General features: G+C 40.5%; 1 protein-coding gene across 1 annotated transcript in view; it reads right to left on the reverse strand.

Moving 5' to 3' along the window:
- Nucleotides 1-292: 292 nt before the first annotated feature.
- Nucleotides 293-24011, reverse strand: part of LOC139715613 (ubiquitin carboxyl-terminal hydrolase 9X-like) — an 84905-nt gene continuing 61186 nt past the window's right edge. Inside the window, exons 38-62 of the mRNA XM_071627172.1 lie at nucleotides 23692-23838; nucleotides 21978-22188; nucleotides 21066-21187; nucleotides 20554-20655; nucleotides 19733-19920; nucleotides 18029-18202; nucleotides 17157-17298; nucleotides 16231-16316; nucleotides 15510-15601; nucleotides 14973-15117; nucleotides 14023-14107; nucleotides 13343-13407; nucleotides 11757-11866; nucleotides 10437-10612; nucleotides 9591-9682; nucleotides 8640-8781; nucleotides 7783-7864; nucleotides 7108-7259; nucleotides 6431-6604; nucleotides 5492-5653; nucleotides 4354-4522; nucleotides 3624-3826; nucleotides 2657-2803; nucleotides 1701-1934; nucleotides 293-559 (exon numbers count right to left, since the gene is read on the reverse strand). Of these exons, the coding sequence (XP_071483273.1) occupies nucleotides 293-559; nucleotides 1701-1934; nucleotides 2657-2803; nucleotides 3624-3826; nucleotides 4354-4522; nucleotides 5492-5653; nucleotides 6431-6604; nucleotides 7108-7259; nucleotides 7783-7864; nucleotides 8640-8781; nucleotides 9591-9682; nucleotides 10437-10612; nucleotides 11757-11866; nucleotides 13343-13407; nucleotides 14023-14107; nucleotides 14973-15117; nucleotides 15510-15601; nucleotides 16231-16316; nucleotides 17157-17298; nucleotides 18029-18202; nucleotides 19733-19920; nucleotides 20554-20655; nucleotides 21066-21187; nucleotides 21978-22188; nucleotides 23692-23838 (3669 nt within the window). The remainder of the gene's footprint in view (nucleotides 560-1700; nucleotides 1935-2656; nucleotides 2804-3623; nucleotides 3827-4353; nucleotides 4523-5491; nucleotides 5654-6430; nucleotides 6605-7107; nucleotides 7260-7782; nucleotides 7865-8639; nucleotides 8782-9590; nucleotides 9683-10436; nucleotides 10613-11756; nucleotides 11867-13342; nucleotides 13408-14022; nucleotides 14108-14972; nucleotides 15118-15509; nucleotides 15602-16230; nucleotides 16317-17156; nucleotides 17299-18028; nucleotides 18203-19732; nucleotides 19921-20553; nucleotides 20656-21065; nucleotides 21188-21977; nucleotides 22189-23691; nucleotides 23839-24011) is intronic.

The raw sequence follows: 24011 nt of genomic DNA on the forward strand, positions 1-24011 counted from the left end.
ATCACTTTCCATCTCTCTCATTAACTGGTAACAAAAATATGTGCTCATATTTCAAGCAATGCGCACAGGGCTTCCCTATCTTTCCCCGTTTTTATTCTCCAGGGCCTCTGAAGCCTTGCCTAATGCATATCCACAGAAAACTCTGTTGGTTCTTTCCATCCAACTGTTCCATCCAAGTCGTTCCATCCTTCTTCAACAGTCTTTCCACTGCCGCGAATGGCATCACGAGGCGCTCCAACTTGCGAGAGAAAAACGGCCGCATCTTGGCCCCACCCTAGGGCTGGCCAGGACCTCACTGAGTCTCTTTGTTGTTACCCCCCTCAGTCTCATCCATGGGGGTGGGGTCCTCGGGCGTTGTCTGCTGGGGATGGGGTGCTGCGCTGCCTCCGCCCCCGCCCCCGCCCCCGCCCCCGCCCCCACCCCCACCCTGCTGGGGGCTGTGCAGGGTGTTGTTGATGGTGTTTGGGTGCTTGTGTAGGCTGCCTCCTGGCCCCGAGTGCTGGGGGAGCCCATGCATTGGCTGCTGGTTATTCGGCACTTGGGGCTGCATGTGACTATTCTGAAAAATAGAAGGATTAAAATCATAATCAATGACTGGCATGAAGCATATGGTACACAAACAAACAACATTTGAAATAAAATCTTCTTAACTCTGCTGTGGTCAATAGCAATGATATAATGATAATACAAATATAATAAAGAAAATTCAACATATTTTCCTTTTCTAGCATTATGAAAGATCGATCGACTTACCTCTTCCAGAAAGCAGGGGGAATGCTATTACCAGCCTGACAGTAACAAATTGGAGGAACATGTCCTTTTCATGAAGAATTAGATTTTGTGCAATTCTCTCTGTATTTTCTTTATATCATTGTTCAACAGTGATATCCCAAACTCTTAAAGAGATTGTACAGTTTTGGTTGAGACCTAATTTCGAGTTTCTAACATTTTTTGGTGAAATAATGAGAAACCTCTTATGAAATATGAAAGAGCATGTAATTTTAGGAGGAATTCAACGTTTATTTGATGAAAATTGGTTTTGAAATGGCTGAGATATCAAAAAAAGAGCGTTTCTAATAAAGTGTGGGACCCACACTTTATCACGATCGCTTTGTTTTACTTTGTTTTTGGATGTTTCAGTCATTCCAAACCCGATTTTCATCAAATAAACTTTGAATTCCTCTTGAAATGGTATGCTCTGTACTATATCGTAAGTGCTTTCTTGGTATCTCGCAAAAAGTTAAAAGCCCAATTCCCATCTCCACCAATACTGTACCATCCCTTTAAAGTCTTCTCATCCAGCGACGGCAGCACATAAACTTTAAAACAAATTAATAACTTTTGAATGGACTGTCTAATTTTCCTCAAACTTCACTCATGAGTTCAACTCATGTTACTGCCTTCACTCCATCCATACAAATATGTGGGAATACAATGTACTTCCACTTTTAACAAACATCCTATTTATATTAAACTTTGCAATCACAGAGCTGACAACAGTAACAGGAAAGAGAAAAATTCTTCACAACAGATATTTGCTGACATAGAGCGAAATTGAATCTCAATCACCACTAACAACCAAGAAAATGCTGCTGAGATTTCCAGGCATAGAGCAAAAGACCACAACTAGAGCATGATAACCCTTCACACAGGAAGAAGACGAGAATAAAACACATGGAAGGGGATCCTCCATGACTTACTTGTGCGGTGATATTTTGTGGCGGCTGTTGCTGTGTTTGTTGTGGCTGCCCCTGCTGCTGTTGAGGTCCTTGCTGCTGAGGCTGCTGCTGTGGCGGTGGCTGAGTCTGTGGTGGCTGGTTGTTGGGCGGGGCCTGCAGGTGGGGCAAAGGTTGGGAGTAATGGGCTGGCATCGTCGCCTCATCTTGGGGGTCAGAACCCTCATGCTCATCCATCATTTCTGGTTCATCCGGCTCCTGATAAATGAAAAAAAAAAAGAATATATGCATTACATAACTTACTTTATGCTACATAGATCAATGTTCAGTCAAGTGAAATGTATTTCCATGTCCTAAATTTTGTTGGCTGTCTGAACACTAATAATAGAAGTAAATTTTCATGGACAAATATCATTTTCAATAATTTTTCATGTCTCAAACAGTTGCCCTAGGACATGTTTAGAGAGTGCAAAAATTTCATCACTAGGAAATATTTTACAATTCCATAAATGGACTTTGCACTCATTTGTTTTGTTTTGTTTTTTTTTAAATCGAGCACAATCTCATGTCTTTATTCAGTATCACCTCAGATCTGCAGCCACAATTTTAGTAACCTCAATCTTTTTTTTTTTTGTCCAGACTTACTGTCAAACCACACATTTTCGCGCACATGAAACTTACAGGAATTTCGCAAGGAGCCAACATTTGCAAAGTAAAATGCATGCAAAAGTTTTTGTGTACACAATGCATTGAATACCAGTGACATATTGCAAAAGTTTCATGCCGCAAAAAAAGGCTGTCAGCTTAAATTCACGAAAGTATCTAGTTCATAAGACATCATTAATTCATCCATCACAAAATGTATATGTATGCTAGGACTATCAATACATATCTTTATTATTCTTTGTACAGGTATTTTTCAAATATGACAATATTCTCAACAGAGAAATAGCTTTGATATCACATTGACCATCACCGACCTCTTCTGGACATAGCTGGCATGCTTTCTCCAGTGTGATGCGAGCGCTGTGTGACCGCTCCAGGAAGTAGCCGTTGGAGATCTCGTTGCTCTGGGCCGGCGGTGACCAGCTGTTGTAGGTGTACTGAGTATTGCCTGAATACGGTCTCTGCGAAGAGCAGAAAAAATAAGAAGGCAGCAGTGAGAATTGGAACGGCAAAGATGATACCAGCATCTCAGCTCATTTTCTGATAAATTTCTTCTTTTGTACAGCATGATGTGATGTGATGAGTTATAACATTATGTAACTGTTATTAGGAGACTAAAGGTGAACCACTAGGGATTGACGTTATTCATCTGTTTAGCAGGAAGTGTATGAAACATATTGTTTCACCAGGTTTCATTCTATTCTTTCAGAGATGCACTGGTTGTTACTAAGTACAACAGTTAACTCGAGCCACACATGGGACATTCATTTTATAACCAATGTGAGGGACTAAGGGTTTTGTCTGATAGTGTCTTGTCTCTGTCACAACAAGGGTTAGTATGATGACTAACAACATTGGCTCAGCTGGTCTGACTTGGCCTGGAACTTTAGACATCTTGACCCTAATGCATACACACACAACCAACTGAGCTTGCTCATTGCCTTCTGTAACTGGTATGAAGGCCCCATCACTCTGATGTTGGTCCAGGCCATGGAACGTGTTTCACGGCCCGGACCTTATCAAATCACTCCCTGAGCGATGGCATAACAGTTGTTCCGGTTACCGTGCTCAGCCACAATATGGTACATGTTTGGTTTGAACAGTCCCACTGGAAAAGTACACAACTGATTCATTTCCACCGTTTTCGTGCACCATTGTACCAGAAGTGGGCACGTTCTGTGGCCCAGGCGGTATTTGGTTTGCTGGTGCCTACAGAGACTTTCTCTAAATGACCACTATCAATACAAATACTTGAGGATGGAGTATCAGATTTTGACTCACTCTGTCCAGCTCGTCCCCGAGCCACTCCACGGCCCAGTTCCACTTTCGCTTCAGGTCCCCGTGGCTCTGCAGCAGACGGTGGGCCGCCTCACAGTTGCTGAAGAGTGCCACCATGCACTTGATACACTGGTACGCCCTCTTCTGATAGTGAGTCTTGGATCTCTGGATGGTGTCAAAGAGGCCATCCCGGTCATCCGGGATACCTGGGGGGTAAAAAAATGGTGACCAACAGGACAGGTGGTAGGTTAGTTTGGAAACTGTGAAACAAAGAGTTGTGTAAAGTGACTAATGCAGGATGGAGAGTTCATCGGCTAGGTGAGTTAACAGCACTGGTGACAAAACATTTGCTCCTGCGACAATTGTTCTGGTCTTATTTTCTCCAAGGACTAAGGATTAGGATTAGGGTTAGGGTTATGTTGTAGGTAGAATTTATGTTTGGCTTTAATAGCTTGCGGGTATTTCAAGGGAGCAATTGTCGCAGGAGTAAATGTCATGGAACCCAGAGCACTATATCAGAATGCCATACTTTCACCTTGGAAAGACGCCCTATGCCATGAAAGCCATATCTCCCACATAATGAATGATGTAAATTCAGCGATGTTCTTCAAAAAAAATCTTTCACTTCCACCATGTGCTTGTAAGCACAAACAGGATGTGAAATGGGTTAATAAATAGTTTGTGTGAAATACAAGGAAAACAAGACTCTCGGTGGATCTAAGAGAGTGCAGACCTTTAAGGGCATTCAGGATGCGGTGGTTCTGCCAGGAGTCCTGGAGGAGTAGTATCTGGAGGAGGAGGTCCATGTAGGGGCGCAACTCGTAGGTGTAGGAGTATGCCACCTGCCACAGGAGCTCTCCTAGGACCACGATGGTGAACTGGGGGTTCTCCCAACTGCAGAACTATGGAGGGATGGAGAGGAGTAGAGAGAGGTTAGAAGGGGTTATGATGGGCAAAGAGGGGTGGAAAAGAATGGAGAGGGGTGAAGAGGGGTAGAAAGGAGTGGGAGGGGATGGAAAGGTGTGGAGAGGGTTAGAAATTGGTGGAGGGGTAGAATTGGTTGAAAGGGAGAGGGGAGGAAATGGGTAAAGAGGGGTAAAGAGGGGTAGTGAGGTAAAGAGGTAAGGGCAAAGAGGGGTAGAAATTGGGGGAGGGGGTAGACGGGGGTGGAGGAGGAGAAGAAATGGTTGGAGAGAAAGAGGGGTGGAAAGGGGTAAAGAGTGGTAGAGAGGGGATATAGAGGGGTAGAGAGATGAGGAGACAATTAGAAAGGGGCAGAGAGGGGTAGAAATGGGTGGAGGAGGAAAAATAATTGGAGAGGGAGAGGGGGAGAGAGGGGAAGAAAGGGGTGGATGAGTAGAAATGGTTGGAGAGGGGTAGAAAGGGGTAAAGAGGGGTAGAGAGGGCAGGGGAGGGGTGGGGAGGGGTGGAGACGGGTGGAGAGGGATGGGGAGGGGGTGTAGAGGGGTAAAGAGGGACTAAATATCAATGCATGAGCATTCCTACTCCATGATCTTTAACATTATTTGGTGCTCAGCTAAAACTATTGTACATCAACCAATGACTACATGAATGATGTGAGACTGGCCTTGTAGCGTTGAAGTTAAATTCAGAACCAAATGCAAAATAAAATGCAAGTCCTGCAAGCTGAACTCCTCATCTATTTGTCTAAAGCCAAGTTTTACATGCAAGTTTGTTTGCAATTGACTCAATTTTAATTCAATGCACATGTTTCACACATGAAATTAAAACCACTACCACAAGAGAATTCTGTCATTCATTATTTTTTTCTCGAAAGATAGAGAAGTGTTAAAATAGAATTTGAGTAAAATTCACTATTCTGGCCTTCTACTGATGATAGAAGTAGTTACCTTGAGGAGTTTGGGAGTTTCCTCCGAGTTATTGCAGTCCTCTATGAGCTTCTTGATGTAGGCTCCCCTGGAGAAGAGCAGGTCAGCAACTTGAGGTTGGATTGGCATGATGGGCTTGGGGCATGTGTGGTCGCCATGGAGATTGGGTAGCGGATTGGTTCCCTGTGTGAACGAGACAGCCAATAACAGGATCGACAACATAAAGCACAGTATCACAATGCAATATCTACAGCATCTATCGGACTTGCATCTTGGGAGTGATAGAGGTACCCAGATATATCTTACAGCCACATCTTCCTCACTGACCCACCATCACTCCACTGGATGTAATGAGATTTAACCCTTTTATTTCTCTTCCTTTCTTTCTTTTTTTTTTAGCAGGATATGACAGTTTATCTATAGTTGTTTTTTCTTTGTCACAAATTTTGCCTCCACAGTCCTCATCCACAGAAATTCTTCAGAAATTTGATGAAAGTTAAATCATAAAATGCATCAGTACACATATTTCATCCTATTAGCATTAAGTGTTAAAATGGAACATATGAAGAGAGAGAGTGATAATATCTTTGAGTTTGCTCATCAAATATGAAGTCACTTACTTACAAATAGATATATACCACCCCCCCCCCCTCCCACACGCGCACAGTCATAATACATGTTATATTGACTAAAAAAATTTTATTCCATAACTTGGATATTAAGTTATGTTGTAATGTACTTCTACAAAATTATCAAACTTTTTGTGCAATGGTGAGTCCGTGCAACATACATGGTTTTGGCTAAAAAGTTTGCATCAGCACTTAGCAAACGATATGTATCAGAAATGTGAATGTGTATGTTTGTTTGTGTGGATGTATTTGTATCTAATTAATTTCAGTTCACTTTAAACTGTCTCATCAGAAGATATGTCAGGAGCGCATCAGGCTAAGTGAAACTGACCGCCATTGATGACTTGGTCTTGGAGCTGACGTCACAACACCTGATGAGCAGTGAGACCACTGAGTACAGCTTGCTCAGCTCTGCGTATTGGTACTTGATCGGCGGTCCAGGCCCCTCGTCTAGCGCCACCAACATGAACGTTGCAGGAACGTTTAGCTTCAGCAGCTGTGTCCGCTGTGGGGCAGAAGAGAAAAGCAACAGATTGGTGTCAGGAGGCGATACCATGAGAGTGAGTGAAGTATGGATAAAAAAGCAAAAACGCAACAACGGACATCAAATTGGCATCTCACAAATCTTGCCCACTGCTGCTACAAAACCAGCCAACAGTCGGATAAGCGTAATTGTGCAGCAAATGTAACACTCTGCTACGTTTGCAAATTGCAGAAGTATATTGGATGGCAGTCTGATGAATTCTACTTGTGTTGGTCAACTACAATGTATCTGGTCAGCGTCAGACATGTCGGGCAATGATCCGATGGGGTAAGATCATCCGATAATGATCTTGCGCGAAACTGACCTGCTAGTAGACTAACACAAGTCGGATTCATCAGACCGCGATCCAACACACTTCAGTGGGTGGCCGGAAGCAACAAACTTTGCTTCCGACGAGTGACCAATGAGAAATCTCTGTGGAATGGGGGTATAAGATGCTCTGTCCCGACAACATGTGTACCCACCTCTGTCACACCAAGGTTTGCATACATCTGAAACAGCTGGAAGTACTGTGTGAGATGGCGACCGTGCTCTGACACTTCCTTCTTCAGGAGGTCCAACACCGCCCTCAGGAGGTGGTCGCTGAGACTCGCTGAACTCTCTGGCGATGATGTCCCTGCAATCAAAGCACATTGATGAAATGACAGTTGCATTCACATGCTGAATATGTGCAAGCGCAGTGACAGGTCTAGGGCAATTACCCTGGACCCTTCCCATGACCCTAACCCTAATCCTAACCCAGACCCAAACTCTTACCCTAAACCTAACCCTAATCCTAATCTTTACTCTAACCTTATCACTAACCAGTATTTAGCGAGGGGGGGGGGGGGGGGGGGGTAATTGAACTGATAGGACTGTGACAACTAATTTCACAATGTCATCGTCCTCACCTTCACATACCACTCATGATTCATCAGATGTATTCTTAGGTGTACACATCTCGGTAACTTTGATGACTATCTGACAATTTCCTCTGGCTCAAATACACATGTATTTAATGGGTATGCAAAGCAGTTTCACTTCTCACATTCTGAACTAAACAAGTAAAGGCATCTCTCTCAGAGTAATACTATAACCGAAAGGCTTGATTGTCTATTGTTTGCAAGAGATACTAAGGACTGTGTTTGTAAAGCTCTTACCTTGTATTAAGGGTTGGAATGGACCATCTTGCTGAGAAAAGTGTGCTAGGATTACAATCACCTTGGCAAATGCGTTCCTCACCTGCAATGTGAGAAATAAAGAAAGGAACAATGCAGACTAGTAACAAACGGTTGGGAGACCGAACACACTTGAGTGAGAATCCACTTTGTGTTCAAGTCCACTTTTTATCAAAGAAAAATGGAAGAAACAGAACAGGGAAACTTTTGCCGAGATCAGCACGAAACAAAGAAAATTTTGGAAATTTAGTTAAACATGTTAAACCATCACAAAACAAAGAAGAGAAAGTGATCCTCACTTTGTAAGTCTATTACTGGACGGTACACAAATTCTCACCAAATTTCCTTTAAATGATTAATTTCACAAGAGTTAAGTCACATCCTTTCAGCAAATCACTGAAAACTTGATGATTTGACAAGGTTAGCATTTTAGAAGCCATGCAGTTGATATGATTTATCATTTTCTCTATCAATGAACACACATCCACAGATACTGTTAACTTCCATTACAACATATACAGTATATGGAGAAATGTATACGCGCACATCACATTCATAGCTTGATCAGGGTCAATATTTTCGTGGGTCTTTAATTTCGCGAATAGCACCTGTCTCGCGAAATTCCTGAAAATTAAAACCTCACGAAATACTCGGCGTATACAGTACTGGTCACTTTCATGTTGCATGGACATTTTGTGAAAGCTCTTGTTGAGGTTGTCAGTATTCTTTATGTACAAAGGGACTACATAATTACAGAATGTAACAACCACAAACCGACCCTGCAAAGGGATGGGGGGGGGGGGGGGGGGGCGTAGGCATGAAGAGTGATGTTTACATACCTCAGAGCTTGGACATTCCAGTAGGTACTCTGAAAATCTGGCCGGTTCTGAGAAGAGCGTGTTCTGTGCAAACCACCGCCGCACTATTTTACTGACTCTCAGGAGTATGTAGAGGGCGTCGTACCAATCGTTGGCTGGACCACTGGGTCGGTGAGAAAACCAAAGATGGATATTCCATTAGAGCACACTGTCACTTTCCTGACAAAACAGACATTTTTACTTTGCTTGAAATCTTGTGCTAAGTGCCCATAGTGCAAACACAAACAATGCTAGATTTTGATATTACATACAGCATTTAGCACATTGGTAAGGATGTACTTCTATACTTACAAATGTAAATATTAAATGGATCACTTAGTAATGTTTAAGGATAGTGCATTTTTACTGCCAAAGTTGATAAAGATGAACGAATCTTATCCATCAATAAGTTTAAATCTATTAGTATACACAAAATTTACAGGTTCGAGTGGATCGGTACAAATAGTGTACACAAAAGTTTACAATTCTTGCCCCCACCCCCCCCCCCCAAAAAAAAAAAAAAAATCTTGTGAATCATGCCTCCAGTAATTACTGGACGCAAGATTACAGAAAGTGACATGACTGGAATCTAAATATGCAAGCTGTCAGCGAGAACTGATTGCATGGCAATTAACCAATCAGAGTGCAAGAATTCCCTAACATATTTTATAATATGCATGACAGGACAAGATAGATCTTCAGAGAATTGCTTGGAAACTCTTTAATTTAGGGGGACACAAAAATTGCAGCAGCATGACGACATGATCGCTATCTCCTACATCTGTCTTTGTCAAAGTTTGTTGGATATCATATAATCAATGTATACAGCAGCATTCATAACAATCATCATTCAGCCCTTTTCCTAGTAGAAGCTAATCACATGTGCAGTCCCACATGCATGTTTTCACGTAAGGTCAATAAGTCTCAAGCTACCGTAGTGTCTTCTTGGTGTGTAGGCCCACGGTGAAGAGGAACCGTGAAGCCAGCTGGACGCTCAGCATCGCTAGCTCCTCTGCTTCGGGAGCCTGAAATCAAAGCATTCAAGTTAGGGTCAAAGGTCAAAGGTTCATTCACAACAAGTGATAGTGTCTCCCTAGCATCGGTGTGTAACTTGCGGTCATTTCTAAGCATATCAAACACTTCTAATATACACTGCCACATACTAGTGAGAAGAGGTAAGTGTTGGCAACTGTAGGTTTTAAAGGGATCGTATAGATTTGGTTGAGATCTAATTTCAGGTTTTTAACATTTTTTGATGAGATAATGAGAAACCTCTAATGAAATATGAAAGAGCATGTAATTCTATGAGGAATTCAACGTTTATTTGATGAAAATTGGTTTTGAAATGGCTGAGATATCCAAAAAGAGCGATTCTAATAAAGTGTGGGACCCACACTTTATTACGATTGCTTTGTTTTACTTTGTTTTTGGATGTTTCAGTCATTCAAAACCCGATTTTCATCAAATAAACTTTGAATTCCTCTTAAAATGGTATGCTCTGTACTATATCATAAGTGCTTTCTTTGGTATCTTGCAAAAAAGTTAAAAGCCCAATTCTCATCTCCACCAATACTGTACCATCCCTTTAATGTTGAAAGCTGAGATTCAGCTGAATGAAACTTCAACATTTGCAAATGAAAAAACAAAACAAAAACCCACCAAAATAAATTCATTTCACTACATTAATCAAGATGTTTCTAATTTGTTCCTGACAGTCAAAAGAGAAAAGAGAAAATTAAAATGGACTTTAGCTGTCAACAAATTAGTCTCTTTCCTCACCATTTGTGCTTCCTGTGACTGTGGAGGGTTGAAGAGACCAGCATTGCACGTGACCAGCTTCCTGATGAACTGGAAGTACTCGGGGCTGTACTGCATGCGGCTGTGCATGAATTGGATGTTTTGCCGCCGCACACTGCGCTGGATGGCCGGGGGCATCTTCAGTAGCATCTTGGGTGCTGTGAAAATTGGACACAACATTATTTTCAATGCGTGGGATCAAGCTGGGATAAACTTGACAGCATATTCTTAATCATGAAATTCAGGTTCAGATGAGAGAAGTAATGAGGCACATGCTCGTCATCTTTTAAATTCATTTGGAAGAAAGAAAGAAGTAAGATATCTTATCAAAAAAAAAAAACTGATTTTTTTTTAAATTTGAACTGAACCATGAAATAGATTAAAAAAACCACACACAAAACACCCCTGAAATGAATATATGAATATGAAAGACTTGAATTGTATCACATAAATTCCAACTCTGCCTACAGGTCTACAGCTTTGATTTTGCACGACTGATTTTAATCCGGCATCATCTCCACTTATGCATGCACCAATCTGAAAATGATTAGATTATCAAAGTGAAATATGATCCTCCATAAACCAAAATTTTCTCTACAAAAATAACCAGATGCTTGGAAGAACATGTTGACCCTTGATCTCCAAGTTGAACATTATCATAAAAAACAAATACAAAAAAAAAAAAAAAAAAGACAGCACTGGCACAAGACCTTCAAAACAGTTTCCTGAACTGTAAAGACAGACATTTTTGTGCAAATTACTTTTCACACTTGGCCAGGTAAGATGAATTGCCCCGTTTTAAATTCTGCAGCATCAAAACATAAAAAAGCGTCACATATAACAAGCAAAACAAAACAAAAAAACCAACAAAAAACAGACTTTAACTTTTACACTAGCTTCTTGTAGCACGTAATGCACAAAAAAAATTCACTTTTACAGTACTGTATAGACCGATTCTGTGACGCGCTATGTGTATTTTTGGCATGGGCAGCGCCATTAACGCGGTGTCTTAGCCGACCCCCCCCCCTCCCCCACCCCCTTCCGCGCGCGGAATGAAAAACTGATGCATGGTCGTCTTAGCCAACAGGCGTCTCGTACTGAGTGCGCAAATGCTTGCTTAGTACGCGAACCTTTGTTACATGTGCGCGATAAATATGTTGCCCTTGGGGTGGGGGAGAGGAGGGGGGGTCGGCTAAGACACCTCAAAATGAGCTTATGGCTGCGCCCAGTGCCACAAATTGTCTGCTGCCCTCAACTAACCCGAATCGGTCTATACTAGATGATATGTGTACTTTGTCTCACCTATCGTGAGTCCCTCAAACTCCTTGTCCAGTTCCTTCTTGTTGTTGTCCATCCTCTCATAGAGTAAGATGTAGGCATTCCACCATCTCTTCTGTCTCCTGTACGACATTCTGGAGTGACAGGCCAAACAAACAAACAAACAAACTTATGACACAAATACACAAAAACACAGATTTTTCCATTTATGTGTTTGCATGCCATAAGTGTATGCTATATAAATTACTTACAACAAGTAAATAGGATAATAAACATACAAAGTTTATGAACAACCTGACAGCAACAGTGCTTCTGCAAATACCTTAAATGGTTAGACAGAATCAGAGCACACACTAATAGTCTCAGAAAACTAATACCTGAAGTGACTTACTTTAAAGAGATGATATAGTTTTGGTTGAGATGGGGCTTCAGGTTTCCAACATTTTTGTGAGATAATGAGAAACCTCTTGAGAAATGAATATGAAAGAGAATATAATTCTAAGAGGAATTCAGAGTTTATTTTGATGGCTGAGATATCCAAAACAAAGCAATCCTAATAAAAGGTGAGACCCTCCTTTTATTAAGATTGCTTTGTTTTACTTTGCTATAGGATATTTCAGCCATTTCATAACTGATTTTCAACAAATAAACTTTGAACTCCTCTTTAAATAGAATTGTATGCTATCTAATATTTCATAAAAGTGGTTTCTAATAAACTCGCAAAAAGTTAAACCGAATCCGTATCTCTACCAAAGTGATATCATCCCTTTAACCCTAAAGAGGCCGGGGGGGGGGGGGGTGGTTTGAATCAACCCCCCCCCTCGACATTTTTCGCGACTACTCCGCCGCGCGAAATTTTTTGATCACGCTGTTCGCTGACTTTTTACTTTCAGGTCTCGCGCATCTTTTGACACCATTTTCGTGAAAATCCCGCATACCGTTACGACGCCGCATGACGTTTTATACATGCCTGTCAGACCGAAAATGGCTCAAAAACGTGATTTTGAGTATAAAGTCTATGCAAATGGAGTTTTCTCTTCTTATTCATAAAGATATGATTATTTTCACTTTCATAGGCTGAAACTAATCAATTTTAGCATAATTATGCTTGAAATAGGTTCTGTCATAAATTTTGCAGAAAAAAAATGATAAAACAAAAGGTCGAAAAAACAAAGAAATACATAAGAAATTCATAAAACGATAAAATACATAAATTGATTTTGATACCAAATTTTTTTTTCAAGTACATTGTTAGGAATGCTACAAAGAATGTTTTCACCAAAAATTAGGATTCTAGGAGCTTTAATTTGTGATTTAGAGCAAAATGTATGAATTTATGCATATATTAGCATAATTAATTATTATGACGAAAATTTTCATTTCTTTTTGTATAGCTTGGTAGAATACGCCACAGGTAATGCACGTGCCAAATTTCATGGCGATTGTGCGATCGATGGCCGAGATCTCGGGGGGGGGTTGAATCAACCCCTCCCCGGCCACAGAACACCCAAAAAAGCCCGGCCTGGTTAGGGTTAAGGAAACATTACCACTGTTGGGCAGAGGGCTGTGTTACCATTAGAGCCTTGAAGAGAGGCCAAACTGTAACCCACCTTTTCAGCATGTGATCAAAGACCTCCCCCATGAACTCTCCTCCAAAGCATTGGTTCTTCATCTCCTACAGGATTGGAGACATCAAACAATTAGAAGCAAGAATGAGTGTTGGTACAGAGCACTGCAAGGTGTTTGGTGATAATCATCATAATATGATTACCATAATATTTATCTTATAGTACCACTATAATACTTAACCCCTACTGTGCCCTATCAGCAAGTCAGCAAGTCTGCTGGTTTGCTTTCTTGACCAATCAATGGCCCTGACAAACTGTTAACAGGCAAAATATAAATCAGGCATTTAATCTCATTGTATTGGCTTGGCCTTCTTTGGGAACTGTGATGTCTGCAGTCCAATTCACATATATGTCAAGATGAATATGAATAGATATGAATTACAATTAGATATGATATGATAGATATGAATTACAATTAGATATGATATGATAGATATGAATTACAATTAGATATATGATAGATATGAATTACAACTAACATGGGGCATACATACATGACAGATATTACCCTTAGAAAATGGGCAATTGAGAGTTAACACAGCTCTGCACACACAAAAATGTGAAGCCCAAAACTTAGAGTTGTGCAAGTCAATTGATGCAAAAATGGAACAATCTATTATAAAGATCAAGTAAAACTATTAGAATCTGCCTGTGTCTCTCACCTCATCATCTTCCATTCTGCACTCGGTGACCTCTCCGTCGTCAAATTTGTACCATTTCCCTTGCTGATTGCCATCTCCGCCGTTTCTGTGGGAAGGAGAGTTACAAGGACACCTCAGTTTCTCGCTTCATGTGCTAGATTTCATGTTTTTATATCAGACATAACTCTGCTTGTAGTTTCACCCAAGTTTCTTTATCGCTTTAAACAAACCAATCATCATTGCTGCAAGTATGCCAGAAGAGGCGTTATTCATTTGTGAAGAATTGAACAAATGACTCATCGACTCTCATTGAAATTGTTGATATTTGTAATGTCAGTAGTGACAATGACACATTCTGTGGGGCAAGTATCCCAAAATCTCCTTTTACCACACATCCTGCAGAACAGCTTACTCAAAGTCTCAAGTCTCAAGCATGCCTAAAACTGAGCTCAGCACTACAAACCAAGTTTATCCCAAGCTCTATTTCTCATACTCGCTTTACCAAGCTGAAGATGAGTATATGCACGTCTAACAAATTTTCACAGCATATATTTTTCTCCCCACATGATCAGAAAATCATTACTTTGACATGTCTAACACATGCTGCACATTCATTCAATCTAAAAGTACAGCCCTCAACATCCTTTCTGCCTGAATAAACATAGACTGTATTAATACCATCCCTAAGATCCAAATCTAATCTTTAATGCACATTGCCCATGTGGTTGTATTTGATGACTTTATTTTAATATGACTGCGTAAATGTTGAGATTTTCTCAGTATTCTTTCTTGTCAGTTCACGTATATTAATCAAATCAAATCAAATCGAATGGAATAGAATTGAATGGAAAGGAATGGAATGGAATGGAATGGAATGGAATGAAATCATATCTAATCTCATCTATTCTATGATTTGACATATGATCTGATGGAAAGGAAAGGTGTACAGTCTGCATCATTAATGGCCTCACCTATGCAGGATATATGAGTAGTAGTGTCCGCCGCTGGCCTGCCCGCTGTGCACCACCACACCCACCAACCGGTAGAGGGTGCTCCTGGAGCCCCCTTCCTCCTCCTCCTCGCTGTTTTCTCTCTCATCATCCTGGATGATTTCACCTGCAAGTCAAGTCAAGTCAAGTCAAGTCAAGGATTGAGTGCATAGACCTTGCAATAATATCTCTTTCACAGATTGCCAGCATTGGTACTCAGAAATTTACACGATATATGCTGCACAGGACTGTGGTGCACATCAAAGAAAAAAAAAGTTGTGATCTATATTGCATTGCCTTGCATAATACTCATGCATTCTTATTGTGAGGATGCCATGTCATCATCCTTGTTCATGGTGATTTGTTTTAAATTTTGAAAACACTCCTATTCCTCATCCCAATCACTACAGATTCTAAAACTCTGCAACCAGCGTAACCAATTTATAGTTTATCATATGTAAAAGTTTGAAAATCATTCGGAGGTCTCCTTTAAGGTACCTATGTGACTGCAACGCTTACCTTCTATCTTTGCCAGGCCTTCCACAGTGTAAGGATCCATGTCAAACTCTTTGGGAAACTCAAAATAGTCATTGAACTTTATTGCACATTCCCTGCAAGACAAAAGGCAGAAAAACATACAAGATAAACAGAATTTCTTACAATTAATGTCCCGAGGAAGGAAAGAAATTATACATTACATACAGCTTGAATATTAATTTTTTTTCAAATTTTGTAACATCCCCACATGAACATGAAAGTGCTACTACATTCATGGAACCTGAGATGGCATGAGCCAAAGCCGATGCATACCCTTGAATCAGTAGCAGTTACGTACACTTGTAGTAACATCCCCTCTAAAGTGTACAGAAGAAAGAATAATCATACTGTGCTTGCTTTTTCTCCCAAAACTAAATACTTAGTTAGAAATTTCCACTAATCAAAAAGAAAGAAAGAAAGAAAGACCATCCTCACAACACATAGTACACATAGTATTAAAGGGTAACAGCACCAAAACAAGGACAAAATGCACTATGATACAACGAATAAGACATTATAACACTTGATATTAAATGTTGCACACTTAGAGGAAAACCACAATATCACATGCTTGACTGTACCTTCATCTCCAATACACTGAAATACACTAAACATACAATCACATTTCAATTTCAGTACTGCATTACACAATTAAATTATGAATACACAGAGTATGTGAATGAATCATCGTAGGTGTTCTTACCGTTCCCAGTCGTAGTCAAATCTCTTTAGCTGAATTGCAAGGACCTTAGGTAACCTCTTGATACACATTCGCTTCACCGTGTCCACCTGTATGCACACACAAAGGGGATAGATGTTACAATCTCGATTCACATTCGTTTCACTGTTAACCTGAACATAAAGACACATGTACATGCACACAAATGCACACAAAAGCAGATTCTACAATCTCTAGATACACTGTAAAACAAATGCGTGCATTTTAATTTCGCGAATTTCACGAGAGCCAAGATTCGCGAAATTAAAATGCACATGAAAGTTCTTGTCTACACTATAGGCACTGAACGTTAGAGGCCATTCGCAAAAATTTCATGCCGCGAAAAATATTGTGATTTACAGTACATGTATATCATTCAGCCATAATCACAAATTCTTGAATGATTATGAAGTTAGCATCAAATTTTCATTCATATCATGTTGTTTCCTAAAATTTTACTTCCAGCTGATGTGCCTGCTGACAAAATGCCTTCCTATCACCTTAGAAGTGTATTGTGAATTTTCTATAAGAGACTGCTCTTCAAGAAGTAAAACAGTACACAACTTGAGTGTGTTAACTTCTTTTTACACTATAGATGCACAATATGGTAAAACCCTTGCGATTCAGATATTTCATTTCCTCTAAAAAAGTCACTGTGGGTCAACATAGTGAAAGTAGCCTCTGCAGATCTATTTCTCTGTAAAAAAAAAAAAATCACATTTTTACAACAGTAACAGCGGTATGCACAGCTGCTATAACATGCTTTTAATACATATCGCTACTAGTAGCTTATTTCCCTTTTGGAGTAGTCCTCATATGGTGATGGTGAAGATCTGAGCACTCACTTCTCCCAAACAATTGGACAGAGTGTGTACACATCTCTATGACATCTGACATAATGAATGCGCTACCTTTTTGTTGCACTTTTCACACCGATAGGCGTTGTCCCCCTCTAGGAGATCTCCCTTCACAAATTGCTCCAGTGAATCTAGGAGATTTTGGTTGTTGCGGATGTCCACATTCAGAGTCGTGAACATTGATTCCCTTGAGTATCTGCAAGAAATTCAACAACTTCAATCTCTCACTCATGACATCTTGAATATCAGATATTAGGTCAATCACTCAATCACATCCAGACTGTTGGTTTCTCATAATGCAGGATTGGATTATCAAATAAATTCATTCCAGGAAATCAATAGGGGATGAAGGTCAAAATTATCATAGAATCATATGAACTTTTCTATTCCATGTACTCATTTTGAATTTTGATAGTGACTCATCAAGAAACACAAGTAGGCTTTTATTTCAGCATTAAGTCAGGAGTAAGCCGATGCTGTATTGATACACTGTACAAGTAACAAAAAGAACATAATTACCTTGACACTGACATTGAATCTAAGACAGATGTGTTCACGCCTTAAACAAGAACACACATAATCTGTTGTGTGTGGGACTAGGAAACAGGATCAGGGCCCAGTTTCACTAACATGATAAATAATCAAGCCAAATGATGAACTTCAAGTTGGACAGATTCAGATCAGATCTAGTTGGAAAGGATACATAAACCCTCAAGAATAATTCTAGAGCGTGGCAAGGTGGGTACAAGATTTTGTTTGCATATGGTTCAGCGAAACAGTTCCCAACTTCTGAGAAATGATTGATTCCAAATTTGTCCCTAAGATCAGTTGACTTGAACTTGAGATTGATTTTAGAGTTTAGTGAAACAGGCCACTGAACATTGATGTTGGAGACCATAGCTGCTCCCCACACTCAATCCACGAACCTGTGGGGGCAGTCTTTGCATATCATCTGGTCCGCATAGGAGCCCCCGAGCACTTTGGCGAAGGCCGGGTTGGCGCCGTGGGCCTTGAGAGCCTCGTCCAGGCTGTCTACTAGACTGTTGAAGAATTCGAGGGCATCATGCTGCTCCCGAAGGTTGACTGGTTCCCCTGCCAGCCTGGATGCAGGTAAGGGATAGATTGGTTTGACATATCATTATTAATAGGCAGGGCTCGACATACAAATGTAACAGCAGTGGCTTGGTGGCCCACTAAAAATTAATGTCAGGTCAAAAAAAAAATTGAAAATTTTTGTTTCAGTGGCAAGATTGGGCAACTAAGATTAAAAATGGAATGTTTCGTTTGCTTTTAGCAACTATATTTCTTTTTTGTGCTACAAAAATTCAAGATTTATGTTTCAGTGACCCAAATGGGTCACCAGAAAAAAAAAATTTAGTGTCAAGTCCTGCAATAGGGAATCACATCTTGATAAATTCATATTCCTAACGTAGTAGTAGTACACAATGTGTAGTACATTGAATTTAAAGGCCTTCCAAAGACTGGCAATATCTGCACAGCTAAGAGTCTCCTGCTAGACCACGTTACGATTGACAAGTCCACATATGTACAGTTGAACCTCTCTTATCCGGCCTCCCTTTATCCGGATCTCTCTATTATATGGACGAAATCTCGCCGTGATTTTTTTTTTTTTTAATTATTATTACGGGAGGAAAGGGGGATTCCCAACTCCTTGAGAACTCCTACACAAACACACATGAATAACATATACTTGATACATTTCTCAATAATTATTTGGGTAAATCATCCCAAGAATTTATAAAAGAAAATGATTTCATTCTTGCAAACACGAACCTCTATTTTGGGGTCTATTACTGAGTGTAACAATGAAAATGTTGCAGTATACACTTACAATGGGCTAAATCAGTACATGTGTATGTATATGTACATGTTTAAAGCATTGAGTCTCCCGTATCCGGCCAAATCCCTTATCCGGATGAGCCCCGGGTCCGACTTGTCCGGATACGAGAGGTTCAACTGTATTCTATTCATGGAAAATTACAGTTTGAACCCTCTCCATCCACACTGACAAAACACATCAACACTTGCAGGATGCAAGAGTAATGGAATTTGATCCCAACTCAATTTCATGCAGATTTAGAAAGCTACAACTGTACCTACTAATCTTTCTTTGGAGGAATTGGCAGCTTGCTGTAAAGTATGTTATGTTTTCTTAACAACCAATGTCAAATTTACATAATTACAATTCCCTTCCTGGCACAGATATTCATATTCAGGATGGTCATTCCTAGTTCAGTACAATTGACTTTGAGAAGTAAAGAGAATTTAAGCTTTCCAGTTGACACATATCAAAGAAATGGTCAAGGTTAATTTCGCTGCTGTCACTGTCTTCTTATCATTAACTTACACGCCCTTCTTTCCATATTTTGTGTAATTTGACAATAGAGTAACAGAAAGAGAAAGAGCAACATGAGATTATCCAGTACCTTACAAAATTAACACAACTCATCAAAATACCAGCACCATAAGAGAAACTGATCACAGAAGCAAACAGAACAAAAACAAAGCAAAATTACGGTAACTCATCAAAACTCAATACCCTAGGAGAACTGTCCACAGAGGTAAACAAAACAAAGGAAAAACAACACATGACAATATTCCCAACTCACTTGAAGTGCTTCCAGAAGCCCCTGGGGACGTAGTACTGGAGTTTGCTCTCAGCCAGGTGGCCAAAGATGGCCTGGACGTGTTTGAGGACGCCCAGGTTATATTCCTTGGTCTCCTCCTGTTTGCTCATGGGCGGACCCTCCTCCACCACCGAGCTGCCGATCTCCGAGTCGACGATGTCGATGTTGCTCTGCGGCAGGATGGGAGATGGGGGGACGATGGATTAACTGATGAATGGGCACTCTCACTCTCTCTTTTTCTATTTTTATTTGACCAATGGTGACAGACTGTGGTCGAGCATACTTAGTTTTTAGAAATGATTTGCAGTATTAGCCATATCATACCAAGAAAATATGCAAGTTAACCTGTATCATTAGCATACATGTATCTTGGGTAGAAGTAGAATATAAACTACTGTAATCTCATACTTACAAAACTCATATTCTCTTTTGCTATTCATTTCAATAACAGAAATAATGCCTCAGCACTTTTTTTTTTCTTTTTTTTCCGGTGGAGCCATAAGTGGAAAGAGTGAAGAAATGATGATCACATGCATTCTCAATGCTATCTTTTTATTTTCTGAAAGGGAGGGAAAAATTCTATAATTCTGTCTGTTCTCACTTGCATATCTTATCTTTTCTACATACATGTACAGTATTGATTGCATTCATTTATGGAATTCAGTTTGAATAGGAAGTCACTGTTGTTACAAGTACTGCATAGCAAGTATGGCCTCTTTGCAAGAAAGAAATAACCCCTCTCCTCACTCCCCCACCCCTCCCCCCCCCAAAAAAAAAACAGATAGAGGATAAGAATCTCTTACCTCATTATCTTGCTTTTCATCGTTATAGAAGTCATCTTCCGTGTCTATAACAGCGCCCTCAGCTGAGAGAACGGCTCTTCGGATTTCTGGCACCATATACACCTGTTAGAAGAGAATCAAAATGAAATGAAGTATTGCCTTTAATAAAGTATTCATTCACAAGCACCAGCACCTACACATACATTGTACATAAACCAAAACAGTCTCAACTAGGCCTCTTCGAAGTATCTCAGAATTTTTCTCCCATTCTTGGCGACATGTGCAACTTTTAACAAAGGGGATATATTTTCTATTAGAATTAGGATTAGGATTTATTTGTCCAATACTTCATAAAAACCACATCTAGATAAACAGAGAAAATACACAGCATATAAATACAAATACATTCAGATTCATGTTGTCAAGTATACATAAAGTTACTGACATGTCTGCAACGGATACAACATATAAACATCAACGTCAGAAATTATGACGCATTAGGAACTTGACAGGAAGGCGGAGTCTTCACGTACCTGTTGCAGAACGGAATTCATGTAGCATGTGGCTCCAGCATTCTTTAGCCCAACGAATCCCTTGTTTGGGCGGGGTCCCACCGGGGGTAGATACTCCCACTCTGTCAGGGGTGCGTCATTTCCTAAAGAAGGTTAAAAATGAAAAAGTATTTACACCTCGGCTAATGAATGAACCACTCGAAGCATGCTATATCCACATTCAGGAAATATTAACTCAAGGGCCTATATCAAAGCATTTTTTTTCCAACACTTGCAACCTGCAACTATTGCAGTACACCAGTGAAGTCTGGCGTAACAACCATTACCCTCTGCACCATCAAGTTGTGCAACTGTCACACATGAAGTAGGGCCCATGAGTACCATGTATGAGCATCTGTTTGTCAAATGCCAATATCCGAGGACTGGATAACTTTTTCAAAAAGTTCTCCCCTACTCTAAAAAAAAAGATCTGCACACTCACTTACATTGAACATGCACGTCCATTTACACTACTTTCGTGTAACACAAGTGTGCACATACAAGTCAATACGAAAAATACTCTTGAATTGGGGGTAACTAAAGACTTTATCATTTTCATGTTTTTGGCTCTGCTGAACCAAATTATATTGTAAAACCAGAAATTTTCACATGCATGACACTTTCACAAATCTCGTGAGGAGCCAAGATCCGTCAAAGTAAAATGCATGCGAAAGTATTTGTCAACAAAATGCATTACATGCTAGTGGTGTTTCGCAAAAGTTTTGGGGTACGAAAAAGTCGGCTCTAGAGTTTGTGAAAATTTCATGACGAAAATGTTCCTCGTTTTACAGTACACTGCACGCTCTTTAGGGAGACCAGTATCTGACTTTAGAACAGGAATGTGTTCACCATCAACGACAGATTTTCATTTCTCCAATCAGTGCATTAACGTACCTGAATAGTACATGTCAGTGAGAGTGTCAGCTACAAGTTTCAGGTTTGGCACACAGTTCATGCAGAGCGCCACCAAGAGGTCAAAGGCGGCATTGATGGTGGACGATGTGACACACACGGGGACTACAGGGTCAAGCGGTGTCTCGGCGCCGTTCTTTAGCGTCTGGACGACAATCTTTGAAGCTGGAAACAGGAAGTCATCCATCAACTCCTGTCAGAGAGAAAGAGAGGAAAAAAACCAAAACATTTGTCACAACTCACTCCATGTAAATTGGAAATCTCTTCGTGCTGACTGGATGAAAACTAACCTGTAACTGAATGGGTTTTAAAGATTTCAGGTGTGGTGATTCATGGGCGGTTGATTGAATCTATCCTCATTCGCTTCGCACAGGGATACGTTGGAAAATGACAAATAGCGCTGTCAGTGAATATTTGTACATCCAACGAAGCGTATGTTCATCAGTAATGGTCAACTCAAGTTCAGATTCTTCGGCTGTGTGTACAGTAAACGCAGAAATTTTTCGCGGTACACTAATTTTTGCGTATTTGGCACTAGTTCTGGCAAGCGGGGATTCTAAAACCCGCAAAAGTAACTTCACGATTTTTTCTCCACGTTTTGAATGGGTTGACAATTGCGCAGCGCGAATTCAAGACCCTGCGAATATGTTTTTGAGTACGAAAGAACGCAAATATATTGACGTTAAAGGTGCATGGTCGCGGCGTTTTAGTCAAACATGTACGCAGGCGCACGGTGCAAGTTTCCTATAGAGACCTACGCTGTCGACTCCTCTTTGGCGATTACGCTTTGGCCCACTTCCCCGAGTCCGAAGAAGTCCGATCCACTGTAGTCAGTGGTCCAATCACAGTTCGATTCATGATTCGGCTGAGAGGAATGATAGCTTTAGCAAACTTCTTTTGTGCAGTCATAATACGAAACACATATGCACACATCCTGGCATTACTACAGACTGCGCGATGCGCAGAGAAGACAACAAAGGCAACATTACTTAGCAACACCTACACACTTTACTCCTGATGACAGCTCAACTTCGGTAATCTTCGTATCAATGCTTACGGTGATCGGCAGTATCATCAACAGCGCCCTCTACACTACCGGGACAACTACCTTTAACAGTACTTACACAGAGATCAGTGAAGATGCTGTACACAATTTGCTACTAGAATTCTTGAATATATCCGAGCTGGGCCAGCCTCCCCACTACATGGTATCCACACGCTACAGAGTCTTTAACAGGCAGGATCATGACGGCAAATAAATCTATCAGATAGTTCAGATGTCAGAATACTAACTAGGATTGAACACCAGTACACCAGCAATGAAAGAAGGTATGGAAAATCAATACAAGCTTGCTTGTCACTGGTTACACACATGACCAAAGTAGGAACAGACTGGAAATATTCTCCCAGAGAAAACATAAAAAGCGTTTCAAACCTTTGCCCAACAACCGAGGGACAAGAAACTAAAAAAGAGAATGTGAGCATTGAGATTTTATCACCAGTACACTAGCAATGAAAGAAGGCATGGTAAATCAATACAAGCTTGCTCGTCACTGGTTACACACACGACCAAAGTACGAACAGACTAGGCAATATTCTCTCAGGCAAGACATAAAAAGCGTTTCAAACCTTTGCCCAACAACCAAGGGACAAGAAACTAAAAAAGAGAATGAGAGCATTGAGATTTTATCCACACCTTTATGAGCTGGCAGCCATCCTTCTTGGACCCCACCTGGAACTTCTTCTCGCTGGACATGAACGCTAGGAGCTCTCGAGTGATGCCCAGGTGACCCTCCAGTAGAGTATCCTCACACACACTCTCACCTGATGTCAGGACCCCGTCCTGTGAAATATATCAAAAAGAGAGGTCTGGTTGAACAAATGTTTGCAATGAAACAATATTGTGAGAGGAACTTCATGTCTATATGCCCACTTGACCCCTTGGCTCAGATAAGCTAAGAATTAAACTCCCAACGTTCACATGACCCTGACCAAAATTTCTTGATCACGTGACTT

This window comes from Diadema antillarum, unplaced genomic scaffold, assembly GCF_040938485.1.
Source record: "Diadema antillarum isolate AM-2024a unplaced genomic scaffold, OU_Dant_1.0 scf00000052, whole genome shotgun sequence".
Lineage (NCBI taxonomy): Eukaryota > Metazoa > Echinodermata > Echinoidea > Diadematoida > Diadematidae > Diadema > Diadema antillarum.